Source organism: Amblyomma maculatum, chromosome 1 (assembly GCF_055883805.1).
Source record: "Amblyomma maculatum isolate TAMU_Amacu chromosome 1, ASM5588380v1, whole genome shotgun sequence".
Taxonomy (NCBI): Eukaryota; Metazoa; Arthropoda; class Arachnida; order Ixodida; family Ixodidae; genus Amblyomma; species Amblyomma maculatum.
The window spans coordinates 84,014,960-84,038,666 of record NC_139344.1 but is presented as its reverse complement, the minus strand read 5'-3'; the positions used below and the strand labels follow the sequence as shown (position 1 = coordinate 84,038,666).

General features: G+C 46.2%; 1 protein-coding gene across 2 annotated transcripts in view; it reads left to right on the top strand.

Moving 5' to 3' along the window:
- LOC146202988 (sterol O-acyltransferase 1) overlaps nucleotides 1–15,296 on the top strand; it is a 49,442-nt gene extending 34,146 nt beyond the window's left edge. For both annotated transcript variants that reach the window (XM_084588481.1, XM_084588480.1), the window contains exons 8-13: nucleotides 3,544–3,619; nucleotides 6,573–6,675; nucleotides 7,381–7,654; nucleotides 8,886–8,984; nucleotides 10,790–11,065; nucleotides 14,891–15,296. In XM_084588481.1, coding sequence (XP_084444607.1) covers nucleotides 3,544–3,619; nucleotides 6,573–6,675; nucleotides 7,381–7,654; nucleotides 8,886–8,984; nucleotides 10,790–11,065; nucleotides 14,891–15,004 — 942 coding nt within the window. In that variant the 3' untranslated portion in view covers nucleotides 15,005–15,296. The remainder of the gene's footprint in view (nucleotides 1–3,543; nucleotides 3,620–6,572; nucleotides 6,676–7,380; nucleotides 7,655–8,885; nucleotides 8,985–10,789; nucleotides 11,066–14,890) is intronic.
- The last annotated feature ends 8,411 nt before the right edge of the window (nucleotides 15,297–23,707 follow it).

Genomic DNA, 23,707 nt, shown 5'->3' with positions numbered 1-23,707 from the left:
TCGAAGCCAGTGGCGATGACGTTGGTATTTCGTGTTAGCGTAATCTGGCCAGGGCAGAATTCCCCTCTCGACCCTCACCGACATGGAGTTCAAATCGGCCTCCTTATGATGTTCATGTAATAAGTGGCAAGGAAGCATTTCAATCGGACTTCAAGAATATATACCTGGAAGATGCAAAGAGCACTAAGTGCCACCACAGCCGTTTCGACGTTGTGTGCATGTGCAGGTCTCGCGGCGTGGTTGATGGGCCCATTGAAGCTTGAAGTCTTGCTGCACGCGCTTTCACGCGCGTGTAGGCAGTGGGCAGTCCATTTCGACAGCTCGGTGTGTTAGATGCGTCACGCGTGTTCGATTGACTCGCAGCTGTGCTTTCAGTCGTTTCAGTGGATGCACGATATTGAATTGTTGCTTCGTGGAAAAATACCTCCGACCGTATGGTTGCATTTCCATTCTGCCAACGGCCCAACAGGGCGAAAGAGTGTACTTTCGTGACTTCCTTCAGCGAGATGCGAGGCGTCCTTGGGGGTGGCGTCGAGCCTTTCCCAACTCTCCGAGCGCATCGAACGTTGCGTGCGTGTGGAAACCGGTCATCTGGGGAGATCGCGGCGCAAACTGCCCTAAGGCTGTGCTGCGATGCCAATGAGCGCAACGTCTTTGTATGTTTTTGAGCCCGGGAGCCGCAAGTACAATGACTTGTCCCCAGCGTTACGGCCGTGACACGCTCTGAGGCCGGGCCGATTGCATTTGCCTCCGCCCATGCACTAGGCGAGACTGCTTCACATGTACATAAAAATTTCCTCTTGCGCTTCGGGTGTTGTCAGTGGAATGAATTTCGGTGCCACGAACGTACGCAATAAGTCCCAGGGACAACGTGTTCACATTAGCAATTGTTTCGAAGCGCAAAGACAGTTATGAAGGTCTGTTATCCTACACGCGAAATCCACTGGCTGCAAGCGAGGTGCGATGAAATTGGCAGCAGATGACTAGATTCGGAATGCTGCGACGTATTTATTCGAGTCTGCCCAAGCAGTTTGAAGGTTACGAGTCCGGCATAAATTAACAAGGAAGCGGCACTGTAACCTTAACGACAAATAGACAAAAAAAGACATTATTATAGTGCGTGCAGAAAGGGAGCCCGTCATTCTTATGGGCTTAAGTTTCTTAAAACTCCTCGAACCTTGCGAATATCTTTTTGAACGCGTCTGTCCAGAGGGCACACCCCTTGGAATGGATTGGCATTTCATGTGAAGTACATGTATGTCTTGCGGCGCCTTTCGGAGGATGGACATTTGGCAAAAAGTTGGCGTTCTGAGGGTCCATATACATTCAACATTTTACATTGTCTTAGGTGAACTCGTATTTGGCGGATGGATGCATGTGCAATAAAACTCTAAATAAACGTTTGAGTCGAGCATTGGTTCACTAGTTTAATTATTGGTATTACAAAGCACTTCAAACGTGACGCTTCCTGCATTCATGGTGCTTAAATATATATCTTAGTCGCAATCATTTGTCTTTCTTCCGTGAAACGTGCAGATAGAAAGATATATACTTTATTGCGGCGCGGCACTAAGTGGGGAGGATGTTGATATCCTGCACCATAGCCGCCAAGGCCAGCGGGTCTGTCAGGTGATCCGATGCTAGCCAGGACCGGCATGTTGGGAGAAGGGGTATGAGAAGGAAAGGGGGGGGGGGGGGGTTATCGGAGCGTGGCAGATGAAACGGCTGTTCTTCAGTTAGCCGGCACTACTCGCAACGAAATTACACTACAACGATCATGTGAACCTATCTTACCTGCCTTTGAGCAGTGTTTGCTATATTTGCTGTGCGTTTTCCCCCGGAAGCACAGTACACGTATACAGTACACGTATACGCTAAATGACAGGACAGATTAATTGTCCATTACAAAAAGTGGGCTCACATGATCGCTGGAACATAATGTTATGCAAACAGCCCCCCCCCCCCCCCCCCCCCCCCACCGTGTATTTCAAAAATAACCAATATGTGTGACATGTACTGTCGCTATTTTTTATCTTTCAAATGTGCGTGTCTGCCGGGTAGTATTTTTCTCCGCACGTCTCAAGTGCGATATAGTTTACAGTAATTTCAGGGCTGTGACCTTTCTGGCATTTTCGACTGGCGTACTTGCTCGTTTGAAAATTAGCGCTCGAGCGTACTCCCTGCGCGGAGCTATACTATTCGCGCACGGAGCCAGAATTCTGCCACATTGTACCGAAGGGAATTTCCGACATGGGTCGTTTTCTTCTGGGAACTAATCCGAGTCGATTGATCGTGTTCATTTCCTTCCTGCGCGCTCATAACTTCGTAAATAAGGTCGCATGGTCATCTCTGCGCTTGACTGAGCTTGGTCATATTGGCTTAGCTAGCGGCTCATATCTATTGCTAAGGTTTGGTATGGTGTACGGAATTTAACATCTCAAAGCTACTCAGGTTATGAGAGACGTCATAGTGGAGGACTCCGGAAATTTCGAGTACCTGGAGTTCTTTACGTGCACTGATGTCGCACAGCACAAGGGCGCCCTGCTTTTCGCCTCCATCGCCCGCAATCTTGGCTACAGCAGTCGAGCGCCCTGCGCCAGTGCGGCAGGGTCCACCAGGGCTAAGCCATACTGGTTAAGTGAATAGGGCAGAATATAATAGGACTTAGATGGCAGTGAATTATTGGTATGTAGTACATCTTGCTCGGCAATGAGAGTAAGGGTGATAGTCACCCAGTGTTTTCTGTTTCGTGCGCGAAAGTAAACTCAATGAGCTCTATTCAAATCAGATCGCGTCGCATGTAGCTTTGTCTATAAAGTAGACGTAATCGTAATTCGCTTACGGCGTTACCTCGAAGCTGCTTTTCGATTTGCTGTCATCGGCATTGTTCACTGAGGATTATCGATGTTACTCGCGATTTTCATGGTGACAGTTCACATCAGTCCGGCTTTTGTGTAGTGCTTTAGATGATTCTTTCAAACGAAAGTTACACCAGATACAAACCCGTTCAGCACAGAAATGCACGTCGGTGCGGAAAATATGCGGCTGCGTTTTCAAAACATCTGCACTCTAATTGGACACAAACAGGTTACCCTCCCTTAAAAGGCAAACATCGATGGTACTAGTGATGAGTTAATTGAATTATTTGCCTGATATTTCACTTTGCGCTTGATGAGACCAGAAACCGCCCGTCGTAGTTAGCTGAACAGTAGCGACTAAAAAATTCGTTAGTTCGAGGACTTGTATCGACGGTATACGTAAGAGATAAGCAGAAAGTTTATAGCTAGTCCCTCTTAACGAACCTTGCATATCTGACTGTTCGAAGTAGCGGGCTCGTTGACTTGTGGATTTCTACTGCTTCAAAGGCATGCGCAAATAGCCAAGGCTAAAGCCCTTGTTTTTACCTTTGGTCATGTTGCCTGCTAACGCTGCTTCTGAAGCAGTCCAGCTCAGCTTCGTTAATGCGGAGTCTATATTTGCGTGCGTTCCGCGAAAACGCGGCAACATGGTCGTCATGCCTTGCACGCCCTTTTCTCTCCCCAGGTACGACTGCTGATGAAAGCGTACGCGTACACGAGGGAGATCATCGGCCGAGTGCTGGTGCACGCGCAGCTGAAAGGTTAGTCGCCGTCATCTGCGTGCTTGCTTCCGGTGCTATGTGTGGGTTCTGCAACGTCTCGCGCATCTCTAAACATCCTCAGGTGCGTTGCAGCTAGTGCTGCGGGCGCGTCTGTAAGGAAGCCGGTCTGGCTACCAGTGATAAACTGGTACTGCGCATTTAAAATAAATATACTGGGCATTTAATCTGGTTGGGAAGTTTATTGTGGAGAAAGGCTTGGTTTACTTCCTTCTTTATAACATTCTGTGCGTACCGGTGTACAAAGCTACATTTACTCATCACTAGCTCAGCTTTTAAAACCTCGAGGATCTGTATATATTAGGCTTTTTATTGAACACTTTTTCGCCTTCAGTTGTCCTCGTGCCATAAAGCATTCAAAACATTTCCTTCATTCATATTTATTCAAGTTAAGCGGTAACCGCATGAAGCGACAGCCCCTATAGCGATCCGTCGCGCGACGCCGCCGCCAACGCCTGTCGTTGCCGCGGGTGCACACCACACGGAGCGACGGGGTTCAGCGACAGGGAGGCGCGTTTTCAGCGTTGCTCTGTAACCGCCGCCTCGTCATTCGGTCAAGGGGAGTGCAATCACGCTATATCCCATTTCTAACACTAAACAGCATGAAGTGCGATAAAACACTGATGAAATTTCTTGTAACGCATCGCATTTGATCACAGCTCAGCGGTGCGCTACTACACTGCGATGCCGACTTGCATTGCAAGCAGTGACTTTCTCCTGCTCCTTTCGAAAATTATCAATATCTAGCCACACCAACTTATTTTTTTTACTACCCTTCCAAGCTTTCACTAAATTGTCTTGGTGCACTCATATATACACTAATCAGACGAAGTGAGCGTCTGCAGGCACCAGGTTCTTCGTCCAAACCGGACTAGGAAAACAAATTTCACCCGCAAAAAGAAAGAAGCCAGAACGGAAGTTGAGCTCCCCAAAGCCTTCTGCGATTGGCTGCCTCGCGAGCTGCTTCCGGGCGACACACGAAATTTTCTGAAAACCCAAAAACTGGGCGACAGCGACAAGCGGCAATGCTTTGGCGGCCCTCAGCGTCGCGCGGCGTGTCGCCTCGAACTGTCGCCTCATGCGGTTAGCGCTTTAACCCTAAAGGTCCTCCAGAGGAGGGTATTACATAAGAGGAGGATATTAAATGCAGCAGATTTAATCCCAATCATTGAATCTGGTTATGAGTGAAAGTGTTCGAGCACCTCTAATTATAGCGAAGCGTCGTCTCAGCTAAATCAAGTGTAAAAATGTGCTGGATGCGACACGAACACTCTTGTTTTCCACGTAAAGAAATCTATGGGTGTAAAATGTCCTAGACTTACAGCTCACGCGCGAGCTTTATGCTATAATTTCTATTGATCGGACATTCTGCAGCCGTATAATTCCTGCAGCGCAATAGTCGAAGCTACCAGCAGTGAATTTCGTTACGGAACTGTTTTATGCATCGTGCATCTAGAAGCTGGAGCCTACAGCTTGCAGACTGCAGGGTTGATATGTGGCGACTACCTCTTGCTCCGAGTGGCCCTCTATGAAAAACGACCGAATGTCTGCGCAAAATGGCTGTATAGGCATGAGAGCTGAATATACGTTCTATAAGCGAGTGCCAAGTTTTTTTTTTTTTTTTTTTTTTTTTTTTTTTTTTTTTTTTTTTTTTTTTTTTTAGCTGTGTGCCTTCAGGCAATAAACAACGCTGTTGAAAATCATTTCTTTCGCGTCGCCCAGTTTTATGTGAGTTCGCAATGCCTCGTTCACTTTTGACATGCGATATACGTTTATTCACACCGGTAATACATTTGTGAGCAAAAGTACAGCCTTCGAGATTTTTTGATGTAGCGACGCCAAATAAAGGCAGGGCGAAAATCGCTCGAGCAAACGAGCACGCGCATCGGTCACGCTGCAGGAGATAGTGTGTTTGGCTGATCTGATCGGCGATTTCTGATAGCGTTTGCCTTCATGCTGCATCTGTTGAGTGTTTGACAGTTGTTGATTAGTTAACTCTCTCGCTACCAGGTTTCCGTATTAGCTCAATTGTTATATAGAGCGACTGCCGCGGAGAATCGGTGATCCCGAGTTCGAACCCTCATCAGAATTTTTCAACTTTTCTCTGAAATCTGTATAGCTTTGCTTTGTAGCGGTAGAGCTGGGCTTTAGCGGACGCTAATGAGTAATCTCTCCGTGATAATTTAATTAATGCTTCGATATCGAGGGGCCTCTAGTTACTAGTAGCGACTGCGAGTGATTCCTTGGGCATGCTAGGGCTGTTTAAAGCAAATGTGTGCGCTTGACTCCATCATCCACGCTATATGCAGCGGATAAAACATTCAGTCGCAGCTTCTTGGAACCCGGTGCCTAACAGTCGACGACTGGCAGGAGTTTCTTCGCATTAACCAGAACAGCCTACCAAATGACTCTACCTTCAGCCGCGGAAGTTATGGGCATGCGCTTGCCCTCGCAATGCTTCCTCCCCTATTTGGCTTTACGGTGCTGCAGCGCCGGGCAGTCGACGCTCCCGCGATATTGTTAAAAATCCGGAAGGCTGTACCTCCTCCATGCCCTTGCTTTTGTAGATGCATTTCACCCCTAGTCAAGCCCCACCGGAGCCGTTTTGTGTCCTTTAGTGTTTTAAGAGTTACGTCATTTCTATACGAAAAGCTGCAACAGCTGCAGTTGTGGTCACACTTAGGATCCATAATTATCAGTCTTTAGTGTTTGACTTGGTCATGGGTATAGCTAGAGGGGTGCCACAAAGGAAGCAGAAATCACTGAATAGGTCAGCGGGATTTTTTTTTTTTTTCTCGCTTTCAATACGTCCCAGAGACGTCTTGAAAACACGAAGGATCGTGCGTAGTAAAGGTCAGGAGCGTAACTGATGTTGCAGCTCTGGTGAGGTAGAATCCGAGCTGAACATCAATTTCGTCGCTTCTGATTATCCTAGCGAAGAGCGAGAACAACCACGTGGAGCTGACGATGCCGGGGCTATCCTGTGTTATCTACTTCCTCTTTGCGCCCACACTTGTCTACAGGGACTCCTACCCCAGGCAAGTTCACTCTTTCACTTCTATGTGTTGCATGCTGACTTTGTAAGAACTCCTCAGAACGCGGCGTTAATGTACCAGTATTCGTTAACACCACTTCTGTGGGATCACGCAGCGCTTGCAGCGAATCTAAAAAAAATAAAAAATAAAAATGAACTAAGACGAGAACAAAAACTTTCGCAAAAAAAAAAAAAAAAAAATCTGCAACGGAAGCTTCGTATGCATAGTGCGCTTTTGTACAGATAGCTTTTGTCCGACGACTTTTCTCGACTGACGACCGCGTGCTGTCGAATGAACAGTGCATGCTGTTCGGATGCGAAACGTTTCGAATCCAGCCACATGCGCTCGCATTGATTTGGTGCACAAGCAAGCTCATTTGCCGCCTTCCTTCTAGTGGAAGGCCGCCAGAAAACTTGGTAACAAATATAGTGGGACGGGGCGATGCACACAGTTTTCCAATACTTGCGCTCACATCACGAAAGCAATATGGTTAGCGGGTTTTCAAGCACTTTTAACCTGAGACATTGGCACGTGTCCACACCTTAAAATCTGCAAACCACTTCGATTTCAGACACAGGCCGTCTTCTGTCATGTCGCTCTCAGTGTGCGTTCTTCGCACCAGCGAGGTCCTTGTAGCACGAAATTGAAGCGCCGTTTTTGTTCCACGCATGATGCCGAGGACTAACTAATGTGCACCACTGTATACAGAACGCCCAGGGTTCGCTGGGGTGCCGTGCTGTGGTACTTGGGGCAGTTCCTGGCGTGCGTGGCCTTATACTCCGTGGTGCTCAACCATTTCATCAAAGACCTGTTCTGTGACGCCGGCAAGGAGGGCTTCCAGCTGCTGGGCTTCACGCTCACCGGCTGCGCCATTATGCTGCTGGGCAGCATCTCCATGTTCCTCGTCTTCTACGGATTCCTTCACTGCTGGCTCAACATCTTCGCCGAAGCCATGCGCTTCGGAGACCGGCTCTTCTATCTGGTGCGCGTCTCCTGCTTCCCTCGCGCTGATCTGCGTATACCCGTAGCCAACTGTTGCGAGTGGGGCTGGTGCCTCGGGTGCAAAAGTGGCAGTTAGTTGCGGATGCTGCATACTAACGGGAACCGCGTGGGAAAACTTAATTTTTGCCGAAAGACTCTCACGCGCCCAATATTTCGGTGTGTTTGAACAAGCCTCGGCTATCACTCAGAATGTATGCCCCATCCGGTAACTACAACTCGACTTTGTTAGGATTTGATAATTTAGCCCGCCGCTTTTTTTTTTTTTTTTATTTTGCTGTTGGAGCCCCAGCTGTTGGGCTAAGCTGTTGTCGCGTGCGTGCATTTGTGACCTTCACAAATTTGTCCCGGCTGACACCGTCCATCAAATCGCGGTGTTTTGTTGCTAGCTCGAAACGCTACAATCCGTGCGCTTTAAACGATTGGTGTGTGAAGCAGCTGTTGCTCATCTCCGACGAAGGGGCCGCAGCTGAAATTGTTGCTGGTTGTATTAGCGGCATTCCGCCCTCGACAACGAGGAATCCTGGCTTTCGAGCTCGCGTACCGCATGACTGATGATGTACGGACTCCCTCTTGCCCGGCCTCGGATCGGGTTTTCGCCTCCCCGATCGCTGGCGCGTAACGAAGGAGCAAAAGGCATGCGGCGCGTCTGATAACCCGCACAACTGCGGCCGCGTGCCAGCTACCGAAACTGGAGTGTACTTCCGTTTCCAAGCTTGCTGCAATAATGCGCTAACTATCGATCTTGAAGTTGACTACTCAAGCCTTTCTCAGATAAAAGTGTTCGTGACTGGCTCATGCCTCATACTTCTGTCGGACGCCAGGCGGCCGCGACTGTTGAATTTCTGGTAAATCTTGCTTCGTTGTAACGTTTTAACATGATTTAAATATCATTTAGAGATTTGCTGCAGCCTCCACATCAGTGCCTGCGAACTGCAACGGAATATACGAAGTGCGCGATAAGCCGTGCAACCACAACTGAAAGTTTTTCCTTAAGACGCAATACATGCTTTCTGTTTCGCGTCATCTTGTTTCCTCAAATTCATTCTCTCTCTCTCTTTCTCTCTCTCTCTCTCTCTCTCTCTCTCTCTATATATATATATATATATATATATATATATATATATAATTGTGTGTGTGTGTTGCGCCTTTTTGCACCCCTTTGCACAGTGTAGGGTGATTACCTCTTTCCTTATTTCTGTTCATTCGTGCAGGACTGGTGGAACAGTACAACTTACGCCGACTACTACCGCGCTTGGAACTTGGTTGTTCACGACTGGCTGTTCAATTACGTCTACCGTGACGCTTATAAGGTAAGTCCCGCGTCCTTTTACGCTACACGCCCAGTCTGCGCCATCAGATGTGCGTCATGGTAATCGAGCATGAATGAGAAACAAAGTGCCCGTATTCTCTGAGGACGATCGTCGTTATAGGTTCGGGGGCAAAACACATTCGCCCTGCTTTCCCCGAACAGATCTGAGCCTCCCAGTGGAGCGTCGTTATCGTATACGCGTACTTAGACGTCCTTCTGTTCTTCATGCGCGTCGCCTCGTTCTTCTAGTTAGTTCTTCGCATTTCCAAGAAAAACTATCGGGATTGGTCCATTTGTTCGCGCCTCTATTCGTGCCGCGCACTGCAATGTTGCAGCAGCGCTGGGCATCTCGTGAGCACTTGTAAAACGAGCGCGATGAGTTCCCGTTTGAATTAACGAGATTTCACAGCATATCCTCTCGCATCAAAGTAACGCTAGCATGCGGTTGTTCGAACTGGAACTTTTCGTCCTGTGAATATGACTTGTATCAAAAAGGCTTCCAATAATGCGATCGCATTTTCGCCCTATACTATAAAGTTCCAATTGTCAAGAGTCGGCCTGATATGCTACGAATGTATTCACTCCCGTGTGGTGCGAATATGCACAATTGCATGGCTAGTGAACTTCTACGGTGCCAATTTAATACTTTTCACAACGCTCGCCTCGCTTCTGCACAAAGATGCGCGCAAGATATTTTAACCATGCCGGACATGTGAAAAATGACCGCTTCATAGCGAGCTCGGACCGACCGCTTGTGCTGGAATGTTGCACGGCACGGCACCTCCCGCTCCGCCTGTACTCGGCAGTTTTATTTGTTAATTTTTTGCGGGCCGTAGCAACACTGCACGTAGATAGTATGTTATAGTTGAAAATTGCGGACTAAGTTTGGCTGCCTAGTTTTTTTTTTTATTTTCTTCTCCTTTTTGACGCGCCACTCATGGTCTCTCGGTAACGAGCGTTACTCCCTTCTGCCTTCTTCGAAAATCAGCCCGCATTGCCTGGAGTCAGACCCGCGGCCTCGAGCTCCATAGCCCAGATGGCTGCCGAAGCAGGTATAGGTGCAGGTGCTCGCGCTTAAGTGTTAGGTGCGTAAACCTCTTTGCTGTTCTGGTACTACATCTGCTGTAGGCGCTGAACCTGAAACTGCATGGGCTCTCGTAGCTCACCTTGGTTGCACGGCGGCACATGCTTTGACGAAGGAGACGGCTCCAAAACTTGTTTCGTCAGGTCTGGCTCTGGAGTTTCCACTTGCTTTTCGGTGCTGCTAGCACGCTGCAAGACGCTTTGACAAGCCCGAAGCAACAAGAACGTTCCTGATGCCCATTCTTTCACCATTCTCCGCCTTATGTTTTTTTTTCTACGCATGGAGAGACAGAATACATGTACGAGGTCATCGTCGGAACAAAGGAGCCACTGGAGAAGCTTTATTTTTATCCAGTCTAACTAGTTATCATATACAGTGAGAAATGCCACTGATATTGGGAAGGGGCTGACATATGCTGGAAATGATCGAAAACATTGCTTCACGGCAGAAACAGAAAGGTTCGGCCCTAACAAGACATAACATGTATAAGCCAGTTAAGGAAAATACCTTGTACGCGTAGTTTTCAATATCCACAGTCTTAAAAGCGTGTTATGTAACAGCCATAAGTGCTACACATGTTCTGTGTTCAGTCGTGGCCGATGTTCGTGCGCATATCCATCCTAGGCATTTGAGAAAGTCTAAAAACTAGACAGTCACTTGTTTAGTTTCGTTTTCGCATAAGCACTGCGTTCTCGCAACTCACGTCCACGCTGTGCTCGCAGGTCTTCAACTACAACAAGAAACGGGCGATGCTGGTGGTGTTCTTCCTGTCTGCGCTAGTGCACGAGTACATCCTGGCGTTGAGCTACCGCTTCTTCTTCCCCGTCGTGCTGGTCATCTACGGCACGCTCGGTGTGGGCCTCATGTTCGCCACCAAGAAAAAGACTGCGAGCTTCTGGAACGTTTTCCTCTGGATAACGCTCATCGCCGGATGGGGCATGATACTCATCTTCTACACGGTCGAGTTCTACTCCAGGATCAACTGCCCCACAACCAAGGTGCGCGCGCTAGATGCTCGACTAACGCGAATGTCGGGGCTTCCCATTTCCGCCGTGGTAACAAATAATTTGTATCGCTCATAGAGGGCACTCGGTCAGTCAGCGAGGCAGATGTGCTTTCGTCGACAGAGGGCGCTTTGAGCATTGCATGGCGATCACGTTCGTCAAGCGAGGAACAGCGCTCAGCAGGGCTCAGGAGGGAACGGATGACACGGGCGTTGCAGTCCTGTTTTGCGGTGTTGCTTGCTAAAAAAACTTCTCCCACAGGCTTATCCAAACCAAATGTCCCACCAACTGGCCTACAGCCAAGCTCCTTTAAGCCAACTAGAGCTTCAGTTTCTGAGCTATTTGGCGCGTGATTGTTTTTAAATGAAAAATAGAAATGTTTTATTCTTATTAGTACGCACTGCAGGCCTTTGTTGTGGTCCAAGTAGGGTGGGCATACACCATTAAGACTATTGCAGAAAGATATAGAGTACAATCAAAAGAAACATGTATTATAAGAAAAAAAAAACGAGTCTGTTTTCGCGAAATATTGTGTTAGCGAGTGAATGCGATGTCGAATTTATCATGTGGACAGAGGAGGTAAGTATTGAGAAGGGTTTAAAGTTAAATGAATATGCAAGAATTAAAAAAAAAAAGGGACATTTTTTTTTGCACGTTTCAAGTGACGTGAGACGACCACCAGCGCGCTCGCCGCTTTCCGTAAAATAGACCAGATCAAAACGCGCGCGAAAAATCGTCCCCCATATCCCCGCCTCCATTGCAGCTAACTGGTGACTCGTGGTTTAACAATTTTTAGATTTATCCCCAAACTCAACTGTAAAGTCGAGATACTCCATTATGCCATGCATTGCACAAGCAAATGTCTCTGATAACTACACATCTTGATGTATTGCGCGTTGTGTGTCGTGTGCGTTGTGTTATGAGTGTCTACATGCTATTGGCGAACGGCAAACAATGCTCACATTGCCAAATGATATAAAACTTTACATGTCTGCATTCGGTTCTCGCTCTATGGCTCAGCTGTAGTCGAGTGCCGCAACGCACTTGTGCTGACAGTCAACAATGGCCAAAATTCTAGTTTCTTATCACCTGCGCGTCGTCGGAGCTTACAATCACGCGCGTGAATGTGAATATGCGAACGGGACGTAATTCTATGAATCGATCGCGGTATAAGGATGCCCAAACTTTAGCCAAGGATTAAAAAATAAAATGTTTGAGGTAGACCAGAGAAACCACTTGTGTACAGCTGCCAGCCATCTGGCGCACCACAGGCAATGTTTTTATTTTGCAGATTAGTAATTAAGATAGTTTTTATAATTTACTTACTATTGCCTTATGGCAATAAATGTGATTTGCAAAGCTGTCGAGCACCTTCTGAAACTTGCATTACATTTATTTCCTCTAAAGAAAGTCCCACGTGTATCTCCTCTCCCCCCCCCAAAGTTTTAAAGAAAGTCCGCGAAAAAAAAAAATATCACGTGGCTAAAGCATTCACGCGCCACGATTGTGGTGCTCTCATTCGTGGTCTGAGTGAACAAGCTGTGGCCGTGACTCGATAGCCCAGTTCCAGCGGTAGGCTGATATGTTGGCGATGGTTGCAGCCAGCGCGGTGAGCTTGCTCATAACTAGCACCGTCTGAGGGTGCCTCGATGCGCGCCCGCTCGCGCGCCGCGACTGCCTGAAGCGGAAGAAACCATCGCAGACGTATCGGCCTGCCGCTTCAAGGGGGTCGTGGAGCCACGGCCGCAGCTTATTTCGTTCACTGAAGCTCTATTTGTGAGCAGCACGATCGTGGCGCGAGAATGCGCCAGTCACGTGGTATTTTTGTATTTCGCGAGCTTTCTTTAATAACCTTTTAAAAAAGACACATTTGAGGCTTCCTTTATCGGAAATAAACGTAATGCGGGTTTCAAAAGGTGCTCTACAACTTAGCAAATCACGTTTATTGTGTAAAGGCAGTAGTTAGTAAATTAGAACATTACATTAGTTGCTGATTAGTTGTTTGCAAAATCAAAAATTTGCTTTGATGCGCTAGATGGCTGGCAGCTGTACACAAGCGATTTCTCTGGCCTACCTCAAATGTTTTATTTTTTAACTCTTAGCTAAAACTTGGACACCCTGTATACTACATTGTAAACGAGGTGGCAACCGCACGCGCACTAATATACAAGGTTGTTGGCTGGATTTTACAGCAGAAGTTTGTTTGCGAATACTGTTGATGGTGTCCTTTACACTCCCACCATAGCGGCTTTTGTTCCTGCTGTTGCTGTTGCGGTTTTCTACTTGCGAGCGTAGAGTTAAGCCTTGAGACTCGCTTAATGTGGTAGTGCTCAGTTCGGGGCCCGGTAAGCGGGATGAATGTTCGACAACCTTGAATGTCTCAAATGAGCCGTTCCACTCTGTAATAGCCTACACCGGAAACATGCGCCGCAGATGCTACGTTCTCGGCCACCTTTTAACTCAGTGGGGACATTTCAGTACAAGGCACTGTTAATATTTGGAGCAGTGAGTGCGCGAGTGCTTTCTCGTCTCTGCGTATTTGAAGCACTGAAGCAAAACGAGCCGCACTGCATGGCCAATAAGCAGGCCCCGTGCTAAGAAATTTAGCCAAAAGTTGCGCCTTTCGAAGTTTCATTTCCGAGGTACAATATTCAATTTCTTTAGCTAGTAGCTATGCAGGGCCCGACACGTCCGGTGTTTTCATTGAAGAGTCTCCTCTACAGCGGTGTAGCGACAGCACGATAACTCTGTGCGCTCGCAAAGCACTCACACTTTGTACCCATCGAACCGTCGTTGATGATGTCAGTTCTTTGCGTCCGGGGGCCATCGTCCCACTTTCGAGTCCAAGTGAAGAGTAAAACTGAACGCATGGCTGGGCAGCTCCTGCTCTGACGCTTCGAGCTCGCGTCGGCTAGCTGATCGGTCTATGGATGACATGAAAGACAGACGACGTCGCAGCTTTTAATGTGTACTGGCGTGCATATTATCGTGGTCCCGCTTCTTTTCATCGTACCACTCCCGGAGAGTATTATCGCTAGCACTGAGTGTCATCTTCTGCGCGAATTACTCGCGCATGATATGCATTGGGTTGAAGTTTTAAAATAGACTATAATAACAAAACTCGTTAGTAGCTAGCAGTTTCGACCTGTTTTTCCAACGGTTACCTCAAAATGGGTATAGCCTTGTGCCTGATGCACGGCTTATCAGGGTGCATGGATTGAGAGAGGGGCCTGCACCGTCAAATCCTCCCGCTGTGAGCTTGAACAGGTACCTGGTGGAAAAAAAAAGGGGGGGGGGGCTCAGTGGGTGTGAGCACAGTAGACAGAAGGCGTGTAGTTAAACGCACTGAAGTGCGTGCGTACGTGCCTTCCCTGAATACATGCTTTTACTTTTCATCGCAACATGGATAACCTTGTGTGCACCCTCCCTCGGAGAATGTATGCCCATATGCATGCTCTGGTTCAGTCTATGGAGATCGATCGTTCATATGTGCTTCGATAGGGCCTGAAGCACGCAGTGCTGCTTGCGTTTTCATCGTTACTGACCGTACTCTTTCAAAAGTGATTTCTATAAAATGTAACCGAGCTAATACCTCATCTCACTTTCTTTCCTTTCTTTTCTTTTGTTTTTGCGGGGCAGAGAGAGTGTAAAATCAGAATAAGCACGTGGCTCCAAAATTTGAAGCCCGTTTTGTTCGGGCGTGTTTCTTCCGCTGGTTTCGTCCTTCATTCTGAACTGTTTTTTTTTTTTTTTTTTTTTTTTTTCTAGAGACTATTTCAAGCGACTAACTATATACCCTTCATTTTCCCCTTGGCGCAGAGTGCCGTGGCCGACTTCTTCATCCCGCGGTCCTTCTCGTGGTCGTGCAACTCTTTCAGCCATTCCAGCTGGTTCTCATCGTCCTATTACAAGCAGAAGCCTTCTCTGACGTGACGTGTGCCTGCGCCTATAGCTGTCCGTGTGCACAAGGAGGGGGACGCTGGCGACCACCTCGTGTACATTCCCAGTTTCGGCTCGAAGCCGCAATCGTGTAAATATGTAGAATACTCTGGAATGATGATGTGAGAGCGAAAATTTTACGGGGTACAAAGTTTAGTTTTTTGTGACGAATTTTAACAACACCTTTGTAAACAGCCGTGCGTTTGAGAGCGTTTGTGATTATCTATTTTTGGAGGCGTTTTTTACACATGCTGCTGTGTTCGAATAAAGTATTGAAACAATATCATCTGGCGCGTGCTGCTTACTTTATGAACGAGACCCGACGAAGCCTAGAGAGAACGGCGGGTGAAGGGAGGGCTATATTTTACAAATCTGTCATAGCGGCCGACACCTATGAGGCCAAAAACCGTGGCGAAAGTATGGGCGTCTTCCTCATACGCTGTGGAAGCTAGCCTGTACACCTGATTATGGTGCCCAAGACGTAATGTGCATTTCTATCGGGTTTACGATTGCCGCACTGCGTCGAAAAAGTTCGTGGCAGCAGAAACCCTCCCAAATGCTTTCCCTCGCCCTTTCAGTCTCTCCAAACGAAAAAGTGGCAGTTGTAGCTGTACCGCACCCGTCAGCCTCCGCCCCACTGGGCGCCTTGTTCACCAAGGGACCTCGCAGACCGGACTCACGTGGATCACATGATGAAAGGGCTGGCATGGGATAATTTATTGGCACCAAAAAAGTACCTACAGGCTGATCTAAGAACTTTTCAAGCATATGTTCAGAGCTTCTTGAGGTGCTGTATGCATGAAATATGTGCAATATATACTGGCACTTGGTTTCCGGCTTACTTTATTTTTGTTTTGGAATTTGCGCGGTAGCACTCAGGCGATGTTTCTTTAGCTCGATTTGGGTAGATTAGTTGCAGCGAAGGGCAATTTACAAGTCCTAGCTTGTGTGTCGTCAACCTCGCTCCTATTGGCGTGGCTGGTTTGGGTAAGTAGGGAGGGGGGGTGGGGGAGAAGGAAGAAGAGACAAGAGACACTAAACATGCAGTAACCCCGTTCGTCTGGACTCCGAGTAGATATCCAAGATGCCCTGCAGGCACACCCCAACAGACCGGCGGGTGAGGGCCCTTCGAAGGCCAGCAGCTCAACAAACTGTCGTCTTTCTAGACTAGTACGGTGGGTGACAGCTAAGAAGCGGCTTTGCACCGTAACCGCGGGTCGCCCTTACAGACAACCACGTCAGATTATTCCTTTGTTTCAACTCAAGTTTTGCATGTCGCCACGCACAATGTCATCTCTGGCGAAACACTACAGTGTCCAAATGAGGGCTGTCCGACTTTGTACACAACAAAGACTCTCATTCTGCACCAAAGCAACCATTTTAGACTAACCTTCGAGTAGGCGCCGTTAGCCTGGCTGGGCGTACTTGATGCTTGACATGATGCCAGCAAGAAGTCGGCCCTTTCTATTCTAAAACGAACTTTTCAAACTTATCCTCAAATTCAGCCGCGTCAAGGATGAAGTCTCAAAAAGGCTCCAAACCACCAGTTAAGGGATAGTTCAACGTGGAACTCACAGAAAGCAAAAACGACCACAGCCTCTTCTTGAAACAAAAATGGTCGTATTGGCGACTTGGTGATTGAAGTTTGTCGCAATTACTTTTCAGGAAAAAATTCTTGCGTGTGTGATGTCCCGGTTATAGGGCTCTTTTCGGGGTGGAGAGTAGGAATCGCATACGAAATGGGGCCGGTAGCAGATTTAATCGGAGCTGGATGCCCCCGTTCACCCGACTGTCTTGAAGCTGCGCTGGACGCCACTGCGGTGATCTGGTGCTTGAGGTGGGAGATGGCCATAGCTGCAGGTGACGGTTTACACGGCGAGCTCAATATACGCGCCGCCAGGACTAGCGAGCCGTCTTCGTATCTTCAGGCAGTCATCCCTCGGGAGACGAGGCTGGGTTGACCGGCTCTGGAGCGTCTCTCGTTCCTCTCTGCCCCACCGTCCTTCTGCTGCTTCCCTTGTCACATAGGGTCCTTTCTTCCCGTTCCAAAAACCCTCGCAACAGTGCACGTGCAGCTGTTATCAGCCCGTCGTCCCCGCATTCCAGCATGTCGTTCAGCGACCTTCTTCGCATCCGGTTTTCGGTCAAAAGGCGACACGAGCAGGTAAAATTGTGGAGAGGTCGGTGGTTTCCGGATCCCCGCGCAATTCTTATCGCAAGTTCCAGCACAGGCAATTTAGCCATCACATTCGCTCACCATGGCTTTTCGAAAAAAAAAAAATTATCCAAGTCTGTGCACCGTCACTTCATTCTTGTGTCCATAATTTGTTGACCATGAGCTGTATACGCACTGCCACGAAGGCACATCGCAGATGAGTTCAACCGCATCCCCGTCCATACAAGAAGTCCTCATTTCACACACAACAGCGAGGTTATCGAGAAAGCGCATCACAAATGAATTCAGCCTCATCACTGTCCATACAAGAAGTCCGCATTTCACACACAACAGCGAGGTCATCCAGCTCCCTAACAACTGTAAAGAATCAACTGACCCGACTGGTGACTATTTTGCAATGAACAAAAATGCGTGTACGCTTTCTTCCCTTATACAAAGCATTGCAACGGATAGACATTCTAATAGGGGTCTGAAAATGGTATCATAAAGGTTGATATACATATCATATGATATGTACATGATATACATATCATATACATATACATATCATAGCACTCCACCTCCTCTTTATTTGGGTCCTGTTTCAGTGCGGTCGCTACGAAAAACAGAGTATTATTTGGAAAGAAATCATTGGAAGGAATATCGCTTGACAGCCAGGTTTCGGTAACAACTGCGGTATAACAACTGGACAAAACGCTAGATAAAAATTCACACACCTTAGTCCGAAGACCTCGGGCGTTTTGATAATAGATGTTCAAATTAGGGGCCACTGCAATTTAGCGTCAATTCTGAGGGATGCCGCATATCGTCGTGAACCTTTAATAATAATTATAATAATTGAATAATGAATCAATCTTTATTTAATGTGCGCAGGAACAACCATGTGGTCTTCGTGCTGCAGCACAAAAAAAAAAAAAAGGCAATGCCCACACAAGATTTAACACACAGATAGAACACATAAGAAGAAACAAATAACTCATGAAATGAAACTGAGACGAAAAGTGTCACGGAAAGAAAGAAATCAATGAGTAGCATGTCTTATATACACAGTCAGAGAATTGTAGATCACATCACAAAAAAAAAAAAAAAAAAAACAATAGATAGATAGAGAAAAAAAGCAATTAACTGACATTGATTTCGGTAATAAAGAAATATACATAGAATAAACAACCATTCCAGGCACAACAAGTGCGTGGTATTTAAAACACAGGCTAGAAATACAGGGAAATAAAATAAAGATATAGAATTGAACGCGGGACAGTAAGATTCGAAAATAAAGTTTAAAGTTAAAATATAAATAACAAACGGATAAAAACAGTACAAGATACTTTAAACAGCACTGAACAGGAGAAAAAGCAAAACTTGAAGTAAATTAAAAACATTACTTAGGCTAGAAAGTGGAGGTGATATAATAATAATTATAAATTAATAATAATAATAATAATAATAATAATAATAATAATAATAATAATAATAATAATAATAATAATAATAATAATAATAATAATAATAATAATAATAATAATAATCAATCTGTATTTAATTAGCGCAGGAACAACCATGTGGTCTTCGTGCTGCAGCACAAATAAAAAAAAGAAACAAAAATGAAAATGCACAAACATGTTTACACACACAGAGAGAACACAAAAGAAGAAATAAATAACACATGAAATGAAACTGAGATGAAAAGTATCACGGAAAGCAAGCAATCAGTGAGTAGCATCACTTATATACACAGTGAGATAATTTTTGAGCACTTCAGGAAAAAAAAAAAAAGAACGGTAGATAGAAGAGAAAAAAAAAATAACAACAACAAATAACTGACATTAATTATAGTAATATAGAAATATACATAAAATAAACCATTCCAGGCGCAACAAGTGCATGGTACTTAAAACACAGGCTAGAAATACAGAATAATACAATAAAGAAATAGAATTGAACACGGGACAGTAAGATTCGAATATAAAGTTTAAAGTTGAAATATAAGTAAGAAACGGATAAAAAGCAGTTCAAGATACAGACAGCACTGAACAGGAGAAAAAGCAAAAAGTGAAGTAAATACAATATTAAGGCTAGAAAGTGGGAGTTATATGTGATAAAGTACTATTTAGAATACAACGCTACGAACATGCAATGTAAATGAACAGAGCGAGTTTTGGAAGATGTCAAGGTGAGGACAAAAAGAGTTAAATAACCACTGCATCCTGTCCAGAGGGGAGTGGGAATGAAGAGGAGAAACTTGAAATGGTCTGAATTCCCTCATGCTCTTTCGCGGAACGCGCAGTAGGATGTACTCTAAGAGCTGAGGGCACATAATGTGGCTATAAAGGAGTTTGTACAGAAATATGATATCAAGTCTGATACGACAGCAGTGAAGAGAAGGGAGATTCAGTTGGGCGCTCCTAGTGGAGCGAGAGGGGGAAGTTGCGCAAGGAAAGCGATAATGAAATATCCGTAAAAAAATTTATTGTACTCTGTCAACCTTGTCCAAGTTCGATTTGCAAGTGCCATTCCAAACAACCGACGCATACTCCAAGAGCGGCAAGCATATGGACAGGTACAGTTTTAGGAACGGAAGTGGAGTATGGAACTCTCTCGAAAGTCTGCAAACGAATCCGAGTGTGCGCATAGCCCGCTGACCAATGCGTTTAGTGTGAGAGGAGAAGCTGGGGGAGGGTGCGGTCAAAAAGTACACCAAGGTCATTGATGAATAATTTCATCAACCCTGTCCAACAGCACAGAATTCACAGAATAATGGTAGAGAAAGATATGTGTTTTACGAGTAAAGGACACAACCCTAGTTTTAGAAGAATTGAGGGTAAGTCGATTCTTCGCACACCAATCAGAAAAAGCAGATATGTCCGATTGCAACAACAAGCAATCTTGAAAAGGATGTATTATCTTGAATATTTTTATATCATCAGCATAAAGAAGAAACGAGGAGTTCTTTATCGCCGAGGAAACATCATTAATAAAAACGGAGAAGAGAAGCGGGCCTAGTACTGAACCTTGAGGAACTCCACTCGTTGCAGGGTAAACGAAAGAAGTCTGTCCATTGACACTGACAAAGCAGAAGCGATCAAGGAGATAGTTGCGTAGGAGGGCTACGAGTGAGACTTCAACGCCAGAGAGTACATGTTTTTCAAGAAGTAGTGAGTGAGTAGTAGTCAGTAGTGAGTAGTGCAGCGGTGGCGTAGCGGTAGAACATCCGCCTCGCATGCAAGAGGACCGGGGTTCAAATCCCGGTGCCGCGCAATTCTCCACCGGATGAAAAAAAAAAAAAAAAAAAATCCGCGTATCGATGGAATTGCATAAACAGGTTTGGGGTGCGACCTGATGCCGGTGAACACCTCCGGCAACGCACTCCCTCACCAGAACAGGAGTTGGCCACCCTGGTGCAGTAATTAGCCGCAACCTCCTATGATAAGCTCCATAAAACCCCGGCCCTCAGTCACCAGCGGCTGCGGAACAACTGACCACGGCGGCGGTCAGACCTGTGACGCAGCAGGGGGTGCTAAGAAAGCCTGGCTCCGCTGGACAGGCCGCCATTGGAAACTGACCCTGGCAACGTTTAATGCTAGAACCCTAGCTAGTGAAGCTAGTTTAGCAGTGCTGTTAGAGGAACTAGAGGGCATGAAATGGGATGTCATAGGGCTTAGTGAGGTTAGGAGGCCGAATGAGGCATATACTGTACTGAAGGATGGGCATGTACTGTGTTATCGAGGTTTACCGGAGAGGCGACAACTAGGAGTAGGTTTCCTTGTCAATAAGTATATAGCGGGTAATATAGATGAATTCTATAGTATTAATGAGAGGGTTGCAGGCATCGTAATTAGGCTTAATAAGCGGTATAAACTGTAGGTTGTACAGGCCTGTGCGCCTACATGTAGTTATCATGACTAGGCAGTTGAAAGCTTTTATGAAGATGTAGAATCGGCAATGCGAAAAGTAAAAACGCAGTATACTGTACTAATGGGCGACTTCAATGCCAAGGTAGGGAAAAAACAGGCAGGAGACAAGGCAGTAGGTGACTATGGCATTGGTTCTAGGAATAGCAGGGGGGAGTTACTAGTTGAGTTTGCAGAGCGCAATAACTTACGAATCATGAATACCTTCTTCAGCAAACGGAAGAACCGGAAATGGACATGGAAAAGTCCTAACGGAGAGACTAAAAATGAAATCGACTTCATAATGTGTTCAACCCCCGCCATTGTGCAGGATGTAGAGGTAATCGGGAAAGTGCGATGCAGTGACCACAGGATGGTGAGGTCCCGAATTAGCCTAAATCTGAAGAAGGAACGAAATAGATTAGTAAGAAAGAAACCCATCAACGAATTAGCGGTGAGGGGGAGGGCAGAAGAGTTCAGGATCTCGCTACAGAATAGGTATTCAGCTCTAACTGAGGATGGCGACATTACCCTAGAGGCAAGGAACAATAATTTCAGAAATATCATTACTGAGTGCGCGGTAGAGGTAGGCGGTAGGATAGTTAGAGAGGATACCGATAAGCTGTCTAAGGAGACGAAAGATTTGATTAAGAAACGCCAGAGTATGAAAGCTTCCAATCCAACAGACCAGATCGAATTGGCCGATATATCAAAGCTAATCAATAAGCGCTAGGTGGCCGATATATAGAAATATAACATGGAGAAAATTGAGCATGCTGTAAAGAACGGGGGAAGCCTTAAAGCGGTAAAGAAGAAATTGGGCATAGGCAAAAACCAGATGTATGCGATAAGGGACAAGGCGAGCAACGTCATCACTAATATGGAAAAGATAGTCAAAGTAGCCGAGGAGTTCTATACAGATCTCTACAGTAGCCAAAGTAGTCAGGACCGTAATGAGATTGCCGGTAGGGAAAAACAGTCAGACGTTCCACCAGTGACGAAGGACGAGGTCAAGAAAGCACTAGAAACTATGAAAAGGGGGAAATCAGCTGGAGAGGATCAGATAACTACAGATTTGCTGAAGGACGGGGGGGATATCGTGCTAGAAAAACTGGCCACCTTGTATACGCAGTGCCTGGTGTCATCGACGGTACCGGAACCATGAAAGAATGCAAACATTATCCTCATTCACAAGAAAGGGGACTCTAAGGACCTTAAAAATTACAGACCAATCAGCTTACTGTCTGTTACGTATAAGGTATTTACTAAGGTAATCGCTAATAGAATCAGGACAACCTTAGACTGCAATCAAGCAAAGGATCAAGCAGGGTTTCGGAAACGGTACTCTACTATCGATCATATCCATACCATCAATCAGGTGATAGAAAAATGCTCGCAATATAACCAGCCCTTATACATAGCATTCATTGATTACGAAAAAGCATTCGACTCAGTTGAAACCTCGGCGGTGATGCAGGCATTGCGAAATCAGGGGGTAGACGAGCCGTACGTGAAAGTGCTGGAAGATATATATAGTGGCTGCACAGCAACCATAGTTCTGCATAAAGAAAGTAACAAAATTCCCATAACGAAAGGTGTTAGGCAAGGAGACACAATCTCCCCAGTACTATTCAGAGCTTGTTTAGAGGAAGTATTCAGAGACTTGAAATGGGAGCAGTTAGGGATAAGGGTAGATGGAGAACACCTCAGTAATCTGCGATTTGCTGATGACATTGCCTTGCTAAGCAACTCGGGGGATGAACTGCAAATAATGATTGATGACCTAGACAGGAAAAGTAGAAAGGTAGGCTTGAAAATCAATATGCAGAAGACTAAGGTAATGTTCAACAGCCTCGGGAAGGAACAGCAGTTTACATTAGGTAGCGAAATACTGGAAGTAGTAGGCGAATATGTCTACTTAGGACAGGTAGTAACCGCAGATCCGGACCACGAAAAGGAAATAACAAGAAGAATACGATTGGGATGGAGCGCATTTGGCAAGCACTCGCAGATTATGACTAGCAGCTTACCGGTATCGCTCAAGAGGAAAGTATACAACAGTTGCATCTTGCCTGTACTCACCTATGGGGCTGAAACGTGGAGGCTAACCAAGAGAGTTCTACTTAAGTTGAGGACAACCCAGAGGGCTATGGAACGAAAAATGGTAGGGGTAACATTAAGAGATAGAAAGCGTGCAGAGTGGGTCAGAGAAATAACTCAAGTTACCGACATTCTAGTAGAAATTAAGAAGAAATGGACATGGGCAGGATATGTAGTGCGAAGAGAGGATAACCGATGGTCGCTGAGGGTAACAAACTGGATTCCAAGGGAAGGAAAGCGTAGCAGGGGGCGGCAGAAAGTTAGGTGGGCGGATGAGATTAAGAAGTTCGCAGGGGTCAAGTGGATGCAGCTAGCACAGAACCGGGTTAAGTGGAGAAATATGGGAGAGGCCTTCGCCCTGCAGTGGGTATAATCAGGCTGATGATGATGATGATGATGATGATGATGATGATGATGATGAACAACGTCGAAAGCTTTGCTCATAGCACAGTACACAGTGTCAACCTGACCCCTCTGAAGGACTGCTGCAGAGGCATATGTCATAAACGTGACTAGCGAGCCGACATGAAG